The sequence below is a fragment of the Magnolia sinica genome, chromosome 18 (genome assembly GCF_029962835.1).
Source record: "Magnolia sinica isolate HGM2019 chromosome 18, MsV1, whole genome shotgun sequence".
In the NCBI taxonomy this organism is placed as follows: Eukaryota; Viridiplantae; Streptophyta; class Magnoliopsida; order Magnoliales; family Magnoliaceae; genus Magnolia; species Magnolia sinica.
Genome location: NC_080590.1, coordinates 9,784,860 through 9,797,115, shown reverse-complemented (window position 1 = coordinate 9,797,115; position 12,256 = coordinate 9,784,860). Strand labels below are relative to the sequence as shown.

Here is a 12,256-nt window from a genome sequence, read left to right as displayed (position 1 = left end):
TTAGAGCTCAGGCTCTCAATATGATTACCAAAGAAGGATACTGCAATATAGTTATTTCCACATTCTCAGCCTGGCAAGTACAATTCAGTTAAATAATGCATCCAAACAAATCGAAAACTAGCAAAGAAATAAAATCACTAAAATAAGCATTCCGTTTCTCTTGTAATTGGGAAATGAATTCCCCTCCCTCGATTTTTTTTTCTCCTCTTTCTGAAGAAAATATAGCACTATCATTAAAAAGAAGTCACTAAAGTAATTGTATAAGAAAATGATACCTCTTCGAGGAACTTTGAGACAATCGAAGCAATCGAAGTAGACGCTGGGAATCCATTGGGTTTGTAAGACTTCGGCTCTCCCCAAGAATTCACTGATGGGATGAATTCCTGATAAACAGCAAACGGTCCATTGAAAACAGAAGCCTCGATGACCCAAGCATTGACAGAAGCCCCCAATTTGGAGACCAGGATCTCAGCTATGTTCCGGCAGTCCGAGAGTTTCTCAATGACGGGATTCCCGGTCCCTTGGACTCGATCCCCATTGAAGAAGACAGCATTTGCAGAAGGCGACTGGTTTTCAGAGAGAGGGAGAGAGCTAAAATTAGGGTTTCTGAAGAGAGGGATCAAACGATCCTTGATCGCAGGGTGTGGATGGACACTACACTCAGGTTCTCATTTTGTGAAAGTGGGGACAAAGTGATCCAGACTGTTGGTCTGATGCAAGCAGCCATGGATGGAACCTGCCCAGCAAATCTTAAGGATTGGATAATCCTAGCAACTGGTTTGGGGGCCATTTCTCAGTTGAATACAAACTACTGCTGTATTTCTCTACTGAGGTGCGCTCATATGGTCCTGATACAGCCATAATTTGTGTTGGTACCTGGCTGCTGTGGGACCCACGTCAAACTGTACATCCTATCCATCCGTCCTTCTTGATCAACCCCTCATGCTAACTATAGAAACCAAAAATCAGGCCAATCAAAAACTTAAGTGGGCCACAACACAGAGAACAACGTAAAATCATGTCTAAGTCCTCTAAATTCACGTGGTGTGGACCACCTGGGTTTTGGAATGTCCTGATTTTCGGTGTGTCCCTTCATCCTAGTGGGGCGTGTCTGATGAACGGATTGGATGGCATATACACAAAACGGTGGACCCCAAAAACAGTGGAGAAAGATTCATTGGCTGGGCGTCCCTCTAACGGTTCCTTGTGGTATGGCCCACCTGATTTTGTCCCCTATGACCTAACATCGAAGGGCATATATAATGGACGGGGGTGGATCTGATGCACAGTTGAGGTGGGCCCGACAACAGCCCGGTACCACCACAAGTTCTGGTGGTACCGGTAACGTATGACCGCACTTCTTCTCTACTTAACCCTCAACTTCCGCTTCACAAATTGAAAGATTTTCTTGGGGCATGGTACATACACTGGGACGCCCACCAGATCAGTGGCATAGGTCGCTGATATGGGCCCCACTGGCGTAGAGAGAGAGAGAGAGAGAGAGAGAGAGAGAGAGAGCTTACGGTTAGGGTTTTAGAAGAAGATGAGAAGCAGAGAGAGGCTGCGACCCTGACGTAGGAGGATGAGGTTTTGTTGCGGCGATTGAAAGAAACCCTCAGAACTCCACTCCACCGTTCCATTCCCTGCTTTCTTTCACCGCAACGTTGCACAGTAATACGCCTTCACTCCTGCCCAATTGTATGTTTTGTTTTATTACTTATCCCATGTCCATTCATGTTGTTGTGATGCATTTAATGAATGGCTCTGGTAACGTAGAAGGTGTACAAAAATACATTTATAAAAACAATTAAATAGTGCATTATAAACCATGAGTCAAATATGGAAACAATCAAAGGGTTCCAGGTTCGGTTGTATGGATTGGATCTACAGTTCAGTTCTATGGATCGGTTCAATTCTACATATTCTCAAACTGAGAACCGAACCGATGTAATCGGTTCTTTGATTTTTGAAACCGGAACTGGAACCGGTGCACTTTAGAACCGGACCAAACTGGACCATTTGGTTGGTTCTGGTCTAGTTCTACGGTTCTACCGGTTCGATGTGCACCCCTAAACAAGCCTAAGCCAGACCCTTGATGTTAAATGCAGGGCTCGAGCCAAAATCTAGCCCCAGCTCACCCCAGCCACCTACCTTTGTTCAACATTTGATATGCATATTAAGTGGACTTGGACACTTAAGGGTCGTTTGGCACCGTGGTTGTTTGGCAGCATAAAGTAACCGAGGGTTTCAAATCCAAGGGGTTTCCAATCCCCTCATTGAGGGGTTTGTAATCCAAGGTGAGAGCTTTAATTACATCTAAAATCATTTCAATAGTTGCAGGTGTAACATGTACGTCACTATACACTATCATTCTATTCGGCGCATGGCCCACTAATGATGATCAACGCCGTCCAAACATTGTTCATGTAAATCAGCACCATCCAAGCATTGTCCATGTAAATCAAAGATTAAAAATCGTTGGTTAATCACTCGGACATGATCTTGTACTTGTGGCCCATCCGAGTCTTGGAATTTCATCATTTTCGGGCAAAGCATATATTTCAACGGGCTTATCACAGCCATTGTGTCAAAAATTACATATCTCACTAATTAGAGATATTAAAGTTGATTTAATAATTAAATTCAAACCCCCGTAAATATACCATGGGTAGGTACTTTTGAATCAAAGTAGATTCACACTCTAGGTGCCAAACACACCGGAAGGATGGCAAATCCAAGGGATTTCAAATCCCGGGGGTTCGAATCCAGGGGGTTACAAATCCACGCTCCCAAACAGCCCTTAGTTGAGCATGGCACAGCTTAACTCAGCCCAATCATTGAGCTTGACTTTCCAGCTTGGCCCAATTTAGTCAGCAGCCAGCTGGAGCCAAGTTTGACTTTGTGCGATCAAGCCAAGTTAAAGTTTGATCTATTCAATTGAGTTTGAATTAATTAAAACAGACCGAATTGCCATGAATAATGGCCAGCCAGACAACCAAATACAAAGAGAGGAAGGGAGGAGAGAGACAACAACGTTGTACCACTCGGATGGATGAAGAAGGGAAGTCGGGTGCGGACGCGGTTCGATTTAATAAAGGGCTTGGGCTTGATGCTCACTGGCTTGGAGGGAATGGCCAAGTGCCGGGTGATTTCGGACAAGAGCGTGCGTACAGATAGGGAGAGGGACTTATGATTAGGGCCAGCGAAGAGTTTAGACAGAGAGGAGGAAGGGAAGATTTTAGAAAATTTTAAATTAAGCATCAAGCACTCTACGACTGGGTATTTATATTAAACCTGGTTAATTCAAACAGATCTAAGTCAAGTTTGAACCGTAGGTCGAGCCGAGCATAGCCCAGTCGAGCTCAATCCAGCTCAAACTCGGCTCAAATTTTTTCGATCTCCCATTTTTCAGCTCAACTCGAACCTAATTTCAAGCTAAGTTGAGTTCAGCAAGTTAACCGAACTGACTTGGTTCGTGTCCAGCTGTCATTAAGTGTGCCTCACTGTCCATGATAAATGACAAAATTGCCCTTGATATCCCAAACTGGCTGGGGCTGTGCGGACGGGCTCATAAATAAATCCTGGCCTAGTTACAAAAAAGGCTCAAAATCCAGGCATGGCCCACACCTCATGCCTAGAATTTCAGATCGAGCCCGTCCCAAAGTGGGCCGTGCCCAATAGGCTAGACGGGTCCCACGTTGTGTGTCCCTTGCTCAAAGATAAGGTCGGTCTACTATTAAGTGGGGCCCACCATGCTGTAACGTCCTCCATCCATTTTTTCAAATTATTTTAGAATATAAACCACAGATGAGGCAGATCCATGGCTCAAGTGGACCATACAAAGGGGATTGAACGCTCAGCATTAAAAACTTCATGGGAGTCCCGGAAGTTTTAGGTAAAGCTTGTATTTTCGTTTTCCCTTCATACGGGTCTATATACATTACCAATAGTTTGGATGAAAAATAAACATCACACTGGTAACTGCAAAGGTTTTAACTGTGGGTGTCATTATCACTGTTGCTTCCGGTGATGTGGTCCACTTGAGCGTTGGATCTATCGAAAAATTATAATAATAATAATAATAATAATAAATTGATGGGCCAGAACGATATGACCGACCTCATGAATGGCCTGGATGTGGCATGCCTCGCTTTGCATTTAGGCCACTTGGACCCCCCGCGGGAACTAGGAAGGCGAAATCTTTCATTGTCAGGAGCCTGGTCTTTGGCAACTTAGCACCGTTGGTATGTCCGCATGGTAGCTAAATCAAGATCGTCCATCTGGTGGGCCCTACTATAGATTGTTCATGGTAGAAATGACGTGCAGACGGTGCAATTCTAGCTGTACGATCCATGTCCCTTGAACGGATGGTAGAAGCTGAAGAGGATCGACAGCCCACACTCAAACCAGCAGTCTGTGAATCAAATTAGAAATCCAATGGCTAGGAATCTACGATCAATGCAGTTTTTTTTTTTAATTTCTCGGTCGACCATTTTAGGTGGGACCCAGCCACTTTTGTTCACCGCTAATGGCAAGGCGGCAATGTTACGAGGAATGCATGATGAATCAGGAAGATTTAATAATTTTGCATGGTATTCGCCAGAAATGATCACATCCAACCAGTTGAAAGGTAAGTTGTTGTAATCCTAGCTGATAGCTTCCAACCGATCATGTGCGTATGACATCTACCCGTCCAGACGTAGGTTGGGCACTACTCCACCAGGACCAAGCTAGAGACGAACGGTCCTATTTGGGGCTTTGTGGGCTCACGGTGATATATATGTTTTATAGTAGATGTCGATCTATTTGGATGGATGATTTAGGGCATGACCCAAAAAGGAAGAGTGGTTCAAGTGGACCACACCAAAGGAAGCAGTGGGGATTGAAACCCGACAGTTAAAAACTTCCTAAGGCTTCCCGTGATATTTATTTGCCCTGCAACATGTTCATAAGTCACATAGACATAGACTAAGTGAAAACATAAATATAAGCTTAATCTAAAACTTATGTCACCCTAAGAAGTTTTCAAGACTTTCAATCCCAATGCTTGCTTCCTGGTGATGTGGTCCATTGGAGCCTTCAATCTACCTCCGTTTTCGGCTCATGCCTTGAAATGATATATCAAAATGAATGAAGTGTGTGAATAAAACATATACATCATGGTCGGCCCCACAGAACCCTTAACAGAATTGTCAATATGGACGTAAGTCCTTGTGAAGGTGTAGTACCCAATTAGCATCTACCCATCCAACAGGTTGGCCCCACCATAAGGATCAACTTATGCAAAAGTCAGCCCATCCACTCATCCATAGAAAATTATGTACAACCGTTGATAAATAACAAAATACAAATATGGTCTGACTAAAGAGCAGATGGGGTGACTTTTGCACCAGGTGATCCTCGTGGTGGGGGCAACTATTTGGACAGGTTGAATGTCACACGCAAATGACATGTTGAAAGTTATCTAACGAGTAGACAATAACTTACCTACCGTCCAATGTGAGATTTTGTCAATGTCGGGACGTATGGCCCAAGCAAAGCAATATGTAGGACAGTGGCGTTGTGGCTAATTTTTTTATTGAAAAAATAAAAACACTATATGTCCCTGAAACCATTATAGGCCCGTAACTTTAATGACCTCTAATTACACCACGATCATTATGGACTATTTGTTGTAACTCGTTTTGTTTTTTCGTCACATGCAATATGTGCGGGCGTGTTAGAATTGATATAGTGGTTCAATTCAAACTGATCAACTTTGATCCTACGAGATTGGTCATCTACTCAACCACTTATAGAAATATATATAAGGATTAGGCAATAATTTGAGGGTAGGGTTCTTCTTCTAAAGATGAATTATACCTTGCCTTTCATAACAAATGACTTTTTATTATATCAATGCAATCAAACAAAAGAAAACGAATTGGTCACCGACGACAACTATAAGAATGTATCTCTTGAAAGAACTGCTTGTATTGGATAAGGATCAAGTTTCGTGTATGAGCATAAACTTGAATTGCAATTAAGAAAATATTACTACTAGATTATCACTACTCTTTGAATAAATTGAACTAAGATAAATTGTTATATTTGATTTGTTTGTTGGATTTCGTTGTGTTGTTGATTATAATTATCTAATTTCCATAGTTAATAGATTTTTCCTGTAACTTCACGATTTTCTCCTCTTCAATTCAATGGTTATAGTCGCTGAGGAGTCGCTACATCAGCCTTCCAGGTCATTCGTTCTCTTCTTTACTTCATCAGTTATTTCAGTTGAATCGTTGCCACGCTAGTCTTCTACATTCTTCTTTCTCTTCATATCCTTTTGACCATTTATTTTCTACTCGACCGCTTTTTCACTTCCAGGCTTCTTAGTTGCATCTTGCCTTTCATCCGAGTTCTACTTTTAGATGTTTCGACTGCATTCGGCCGCATTCCGTATCTGGCGAGTCTCTCGGCCGCAATCTGCTTCCACATCATCCTCTCTCTGCATCTTTCCACTCAACCGCGTTTCTCTCGGCCGTGCCAACTGTCAGTTCGTGGAAAGTGCTCCAATATCTCTAGAGATCTTTTCACAAGTTATATATTTCCCTTGCAATGGCACGCGTCCCTTTCTCATTGGCTTTGCCAGAATTAGGCTACAATATTGCTTTCCACATCTCCTCGCCTTTGGTTGAAAAGGTGAGAGCGATGTTAGTTCATCATTCAGTGGAATAAATGCAACTGCTCGACCTGGTAAAAATATCAAATTCGGTCATCTTGGCCAAAAACATTAAATTTAACCATTTTGATCGAACTCGACCATGTTAATCGAAAAACATCAAATGCGGCCATCTTAATCGCACTCGCCCATCTTAGTTGAAAAACATGAAATTCGATTATCTTGGTTGCACTCGGTCGTCTTAATCGAAAAACGACAAATTCGGCCGCAACAATGGAGATTGTCAGTCAACTCATTCCGGATAAGACTTATGATAAACCGGATTGGTAGTTTAACCGAGAACTTAGCCTGCTATTTCTTGGACCAATTGCATGATTCAATCATAATCCAGATTGTATGGTTCAGCCACTGGTGGTGGTTACAGACCTACTTAGTTTTGTCTTCCATGATATGGTGGATTCTCAAGGAAAAGTTACCCCCAAGATATACCCTGGTTTTCTTATGTAGGAATGACATTTCTGACCTCTCATTCTAGTATCCTAAACTCAACAAATGACGGAAGATTCCGCACTTCCTATACTGGAGTAGGAGGCGTGTTCCATCATAGAGGAGGTACCTATGATATTGGTTGTATTGGAGGTATTGTTGCAATATTTTCGACAAAACTAGTATCAACCTATTGTTAAGATGCTACAAGTATTCTTTCAGTAAAGAGAGTCATCATCTTATTCATATTTTTGACATAACTAGCAATCCATCTACCTAAAGTTTTAGCTTTGATTGTTTGACGAAATGCTGAATTCCTTGTTGCATATCGAGCATTTCGACTGACAAATTTTTAAGAGGATCAACCCAAGACATGGATACCCTATCCGGGTTTAATGGAAAGGGTACCGAATTTGGTAGAAAAATTAATCGATAAAGTGCTTGATGAACTTGTGTTCGGCTCAGCATTTCACAAGATTAATGCACTGGTAAGTATACTAATACTTAATCCTACCGAACATGCCAGAAATTATTGGCACTTTATTTATTTTCTGTCATGTGTGGTGTGTGCGGGCGTGTCATAATCGATATAATGACTCGATTCAAATCAGTCAACTTTGACCCCAATTGCCAAAATAGGCAGATACATCAAATTTTGACAGTATATAACTAAATCTGAGGATATCGATCACCTACTCAGCCACTTGTAGAATATTTGTAATGATCATGCAATAATTGAAAGGTGGGGTTCCTCCTCTGAAGATGGGTTGTGCCTTGCCTTTCATAAGAAAGGACTTTTTAACACACTGGTGCAACTAAACAAAAGGAAAAACTTAGAATCAGTCACTAAGGGCAATTGCAAGAATGTCTCTTAAAAGAATTGCTTGTATTATATAAAGATCAAGTTCAGTATATGAGTATAAACTTGTATTATAACTAAGAAATTACCGCTACTGGATTATCACTATTCCTAAGATAAACCGAGCTAAGATAAATTGATAGATTTGATTTGTTTGTTAGATTTGGTTTTGTCGTTAATTATGATGATATGATTTTTGTTGCTATTTATAGATTTCCCCTATAACTTTCCCTTCAGGCATTTCTCATCTTCAATTCAATGGTTATGGCAATTAAGGAGTCGTCACGTCAGCCTTCTAGATTCTTTATTCTGTTCTTTACTTTATCGGTTATGGCAACTGAATCATTACCATACTGGCGTTCTAAATCCTTCTTTCCCTTCAGATTCTTCTGACTGTTTGTTTCCTGCTCGACTCCCACTTCCAGGCTTCTCAGTTGCATCTTATCTTTCGTCCACATTCCACTTCTAGATGTCTTAGCAGCTTTTCGTTTCAGCCACAATCCGCTTCCACATCATCCGTTCTCCACATCTTTCCACTTAATCACATTTCTCTCGGTCATGCCAGCTAGATGGAATTTGCATGGGACCAAATGCAATTCCATCCCTCCTAATCCTACCTAAGCCTATGTATAAAATAGGTAATAAACAACATTATGCTCAAATTGATTTGTTTGAGAGTTAAGCTTGTTGATGATTTGATTGATCTCCCCATTCAATAAGCTCGTTCACTATCTATAGCTTTTCTAGCAGCATTATGAGAATAAACGTTGCTTACATGGTGATGTAATATATTGTCAATTACAAATTGATGATTGCTTTTAATCATTCATACTTTGCCTTTCGTCAAATGTGTTCTTAACAAATTCGTTGGTTATCAACCGTACCTTGATACTAATGTAATCCTAATAATTTCTCGTTCTTATCTACAGTTTACTTAAGCGATACAACACTTAAAGACCCCATCATCGATAAGTTGTCCTTCATGGATCAAGTGCACTGCATGAAGATCTTGTGTTTGCCACGTGGCTGCATCCGCATCATTAGAGTCGGCCATGCCAAATCTTGCCAAAACATTTGAACAGACAATCTGTTGAAAATCAGTGGTTTTAAAAATAATAAAAAATGAAAATTCAATTTTTTCAAAATTTCGGGATTTTCCCGCCAAAATACTTTTTGAATTTTTTGAATTAAAAAGTGTGGTGTGTGTGCTTGTCCCACATCGGAAATGCAAAGAATAGTTTTCTGGTTTATATGAGATGTTAAGAAGGGTATTCTTACTTGGAGCTTTTTGGAGGAGATGAAACACGGGTTGTGTGTTCTAGTGCGAAGCACTAGAACACACGCACGCACGCGCGCTCGGGCTCGGGCACGGGCACGGGCGAGGGCATGGGCAGTGAGGCAGTGTGGCTGTAGTGGCGCTAGATGGTGCACTTTGCACCGATTCTATGGTTTAAATTTCACTAGATGGCAGGACAAGCTGAAATTCCTGCTGACCGTTCTGAAGATCTTTTACATCCTGGACTCGACTCTCCAGCCTCTACCTGAAGCAAAGGACACTGACACTCCAGAACAGATCGCTGCTAGGATCAAGTGACAAGAAGATGAAGTGTTGTGTCATGGCCACATCCTCAATGCTCTCTCTAATCGATTGTACGATTTGTACACGGGGACCACATCAGCGAAAGAAATTTGGAGCGCACTGGAATACAAATACAAGGCTAAAGAGGAAGGTACACAGAAATTTTTAATTGCCAAGTATTTCGACTTCACGATGGTAGACAATTTACCACTACTTGCCCAAATCCAAGAACTGCAGCTTATTGTAAATAAAATAAAAGTCATAAAAATCGATCTTCCTGAATCCTCTCAAGTTGGAGCTATAATCGCAAAGTTGCCTCCGAGCTAGAAAGACTACGGGAAGAAACTACTGCATAAATTTGAAGAGTTTACCCTATAACAAATCCACAAGTATCTTCGTATTGAAAAAGAATCTCGCAACCGAGACAAAAAGGATGACACTAATGGTGCATGACATCTCAAAATAATACCTATGAGAAAGATGATTCCCTTAAACCTATTAAAGATCAAGGGAAATTCAAGAAAAATGACAAACCTAAGGGAGCTTACTATGTCTGCGGCAAGAACGGGCATTTCGCTTGAGTCTGTAGGGACCGAAAAAAGCCTAAGAAGGAAGCTAATGCAGTAAACGATGAAATTGTAGCCATGGTCATAGAAGTGAACTTAGTTTAAGAGAAAATCCTTGGTTAGTGGTATGATACAGGTGCCACAGTTCATGTATGCAATGATCGATCTACCTTCAAAACTTATGAAGACGAGACCAATGGTCAAGAGGTACAAATGGGAAATGAATGACGATCGAAAGTTGTAAGCAAAGGAACTGTTGAATTACTCTTTACCTCTGGAAAGAAGGTAATTCTGACCAACATACTGCATGTCCCAGACATAAGAAGGAATCTTGTCTCAGGGGATCTCTTAAGCAAGCCTGAGATTAGGGTTATGTTTGAATCAGGCAAGTTGATCTTGTCTAAGAATAAGAACTTTGTGGGTAAAGGATACGCTTGTAATGGGATGATCAAACTTTCTTTAAATGAAAATAATTCTTCTGCTTACATGATTGAGTTTGTAACACTATGGCATGGTAGACTAGCCCATATTGGTTACAGTACCGTAAAACTCATGGCTAAGAACGGCCTAATATCATACAATGATAGTGACAAAGATAAATGTGAAGTATGCATACAGTCTAAAATAATCAATAAACCATTCCTTAGCGTTGAGAGATCATCTCAAATATTAGACATAGTACATACTAACATATGTGAACTAAATGACGTTCTTACCTGTGGAGGTAAAAGGTACTTTATAACGTTTGTAGATGATTGTTCGAGATATGTATATATATATCTGTTAAAATTGAAAGATGAAGTATTTAATGCATTCAAGATCTATAAAGTTGAAGTAGAAAATCAATTAGATAAAAATATTAAAATCCTTCATAGTGACCGAGGAGGAGAATATTTCTCTAATGAATTTTCTAACTATTGTGAAGAACACGCCATAATACATCAGTACACGGTACCTTATACACCACAACAAAATGGTGTAGCAGAGAGAAAAAATAGGACGTTAGTAAAAATGGTCAACTCAATGCTAATACAAGCACAGTTGCCATTAAACCTATGGGGAGAAGCACCGTTAGCTGCATGTCATGTTTTAAACTTAATTCCATTTAAGAAAACCAAGACCTTTCCATACGAAATATGGAAAGGAAGAAAACCAAATATAAGGTATCTTAGAGTGTGGGGGTGTCTTGCATATTGCAGAACTCCGGAACCTAAAAGAACTAAATTATGATCCTTGTAGGATATGCACAACATAGTAAGGCCTATAGACTTCTAGACTTAGACTCTAATGTAATCATAGAGTCTAGAGATGTAAAGTTCTTTGAGAATTCTGTATTCATAGAGAAAAAGAATGCTGAGATTCAATCTCCTAATGAAAATATAAAAGAAACATTAATAGAAGAGAAAACTCCTAGTGAACATCGTAGGAGTCAAAGAACAAGAGTAGAAAAGAGTCTTGATCCTGATCAAATAGACTCTCAACGACTCTCTTTTTATCTAGTTGAGGGTGATAGAGAGAAGGTGATTAGAAAAATACCTATGGTTTTAACTATGAAGATGAATTTAAAACCTTTAGTAAAAATAATAAAAAATGAAAATTCAAATTTTTCAAAATTTCAGGATTTTTCCGCCAAAATACTTTTTGAATTTTTTGAATTAAAAAGTGCGGTGTGTGTGCTTTGTCCCACATCAAAAATGCAAAGAATAGTTTTATGGTTTATATGAGATGTTGAGAAGGGCATTCTTACTTGGAGCTTTTTGGAGGAGATGAAACACGGGTTGCGTGTTCCAGTGCGAAGCATTGGAACACACGCAGGCGCGCGCGCTAGCACTCGGGCACGGGCGTGGGCAGTGTGGCTGTAGTGGCACTAGATGTCGTACTTTGCACTTCGCACGTGTCGCAGAGTGGTCGCTCCCTCGCGAACCGGTGCGATCACGGTGCTATGGGTCTGGTCAAAGCCTTAGAGCGGTGTGGATCTGAAACGTTGAAAATGAGACTGGGTTTTATAGGTGACTGAGAACGGTCAGATCTTAAATCTGAAACGTCCAGCCGTTTCTTAAACGGATGGCTACCTTAAAAGCCACAACGGTCCGAAAACGGACGAG

General features: G+C 40.7%; 1 protein-coding gene across 2 annotated transcripts in view; it reads right to left on the bottom strand.

The window, feature by feature from the left end:
* Nucleotides 1-1,672, bottom strand: part of LOC131232446 (uncharacterized) — a 32,365-nt gene extending 30,693 nt beyond the window's left edge. For both annotated transcript variants that reach the window (XM_058228678.1, XM_058228679.1), the window contains exons 1-2: nucleotides 1,524-1,672; nucleotides 276-566 (exon numbers count right to left, since the gene is read on the bottom strand). In XM_058228678.1, the coding sequence (XP_058084661.1) occupies nucleotides 276-566; nucleotides 1,524-1,640 (408 nt within the window). In that variant the 5' untranslated portion in view covers nucleotides 1,641-1,672. The remainder of the gene's footprint in view (nucleotides 1-275; nucleotides 567-1,523) is intronic.
* Between the last annotated feature and the right edge of the window lie 10,584 nt (nucleotides 1,673-12,256).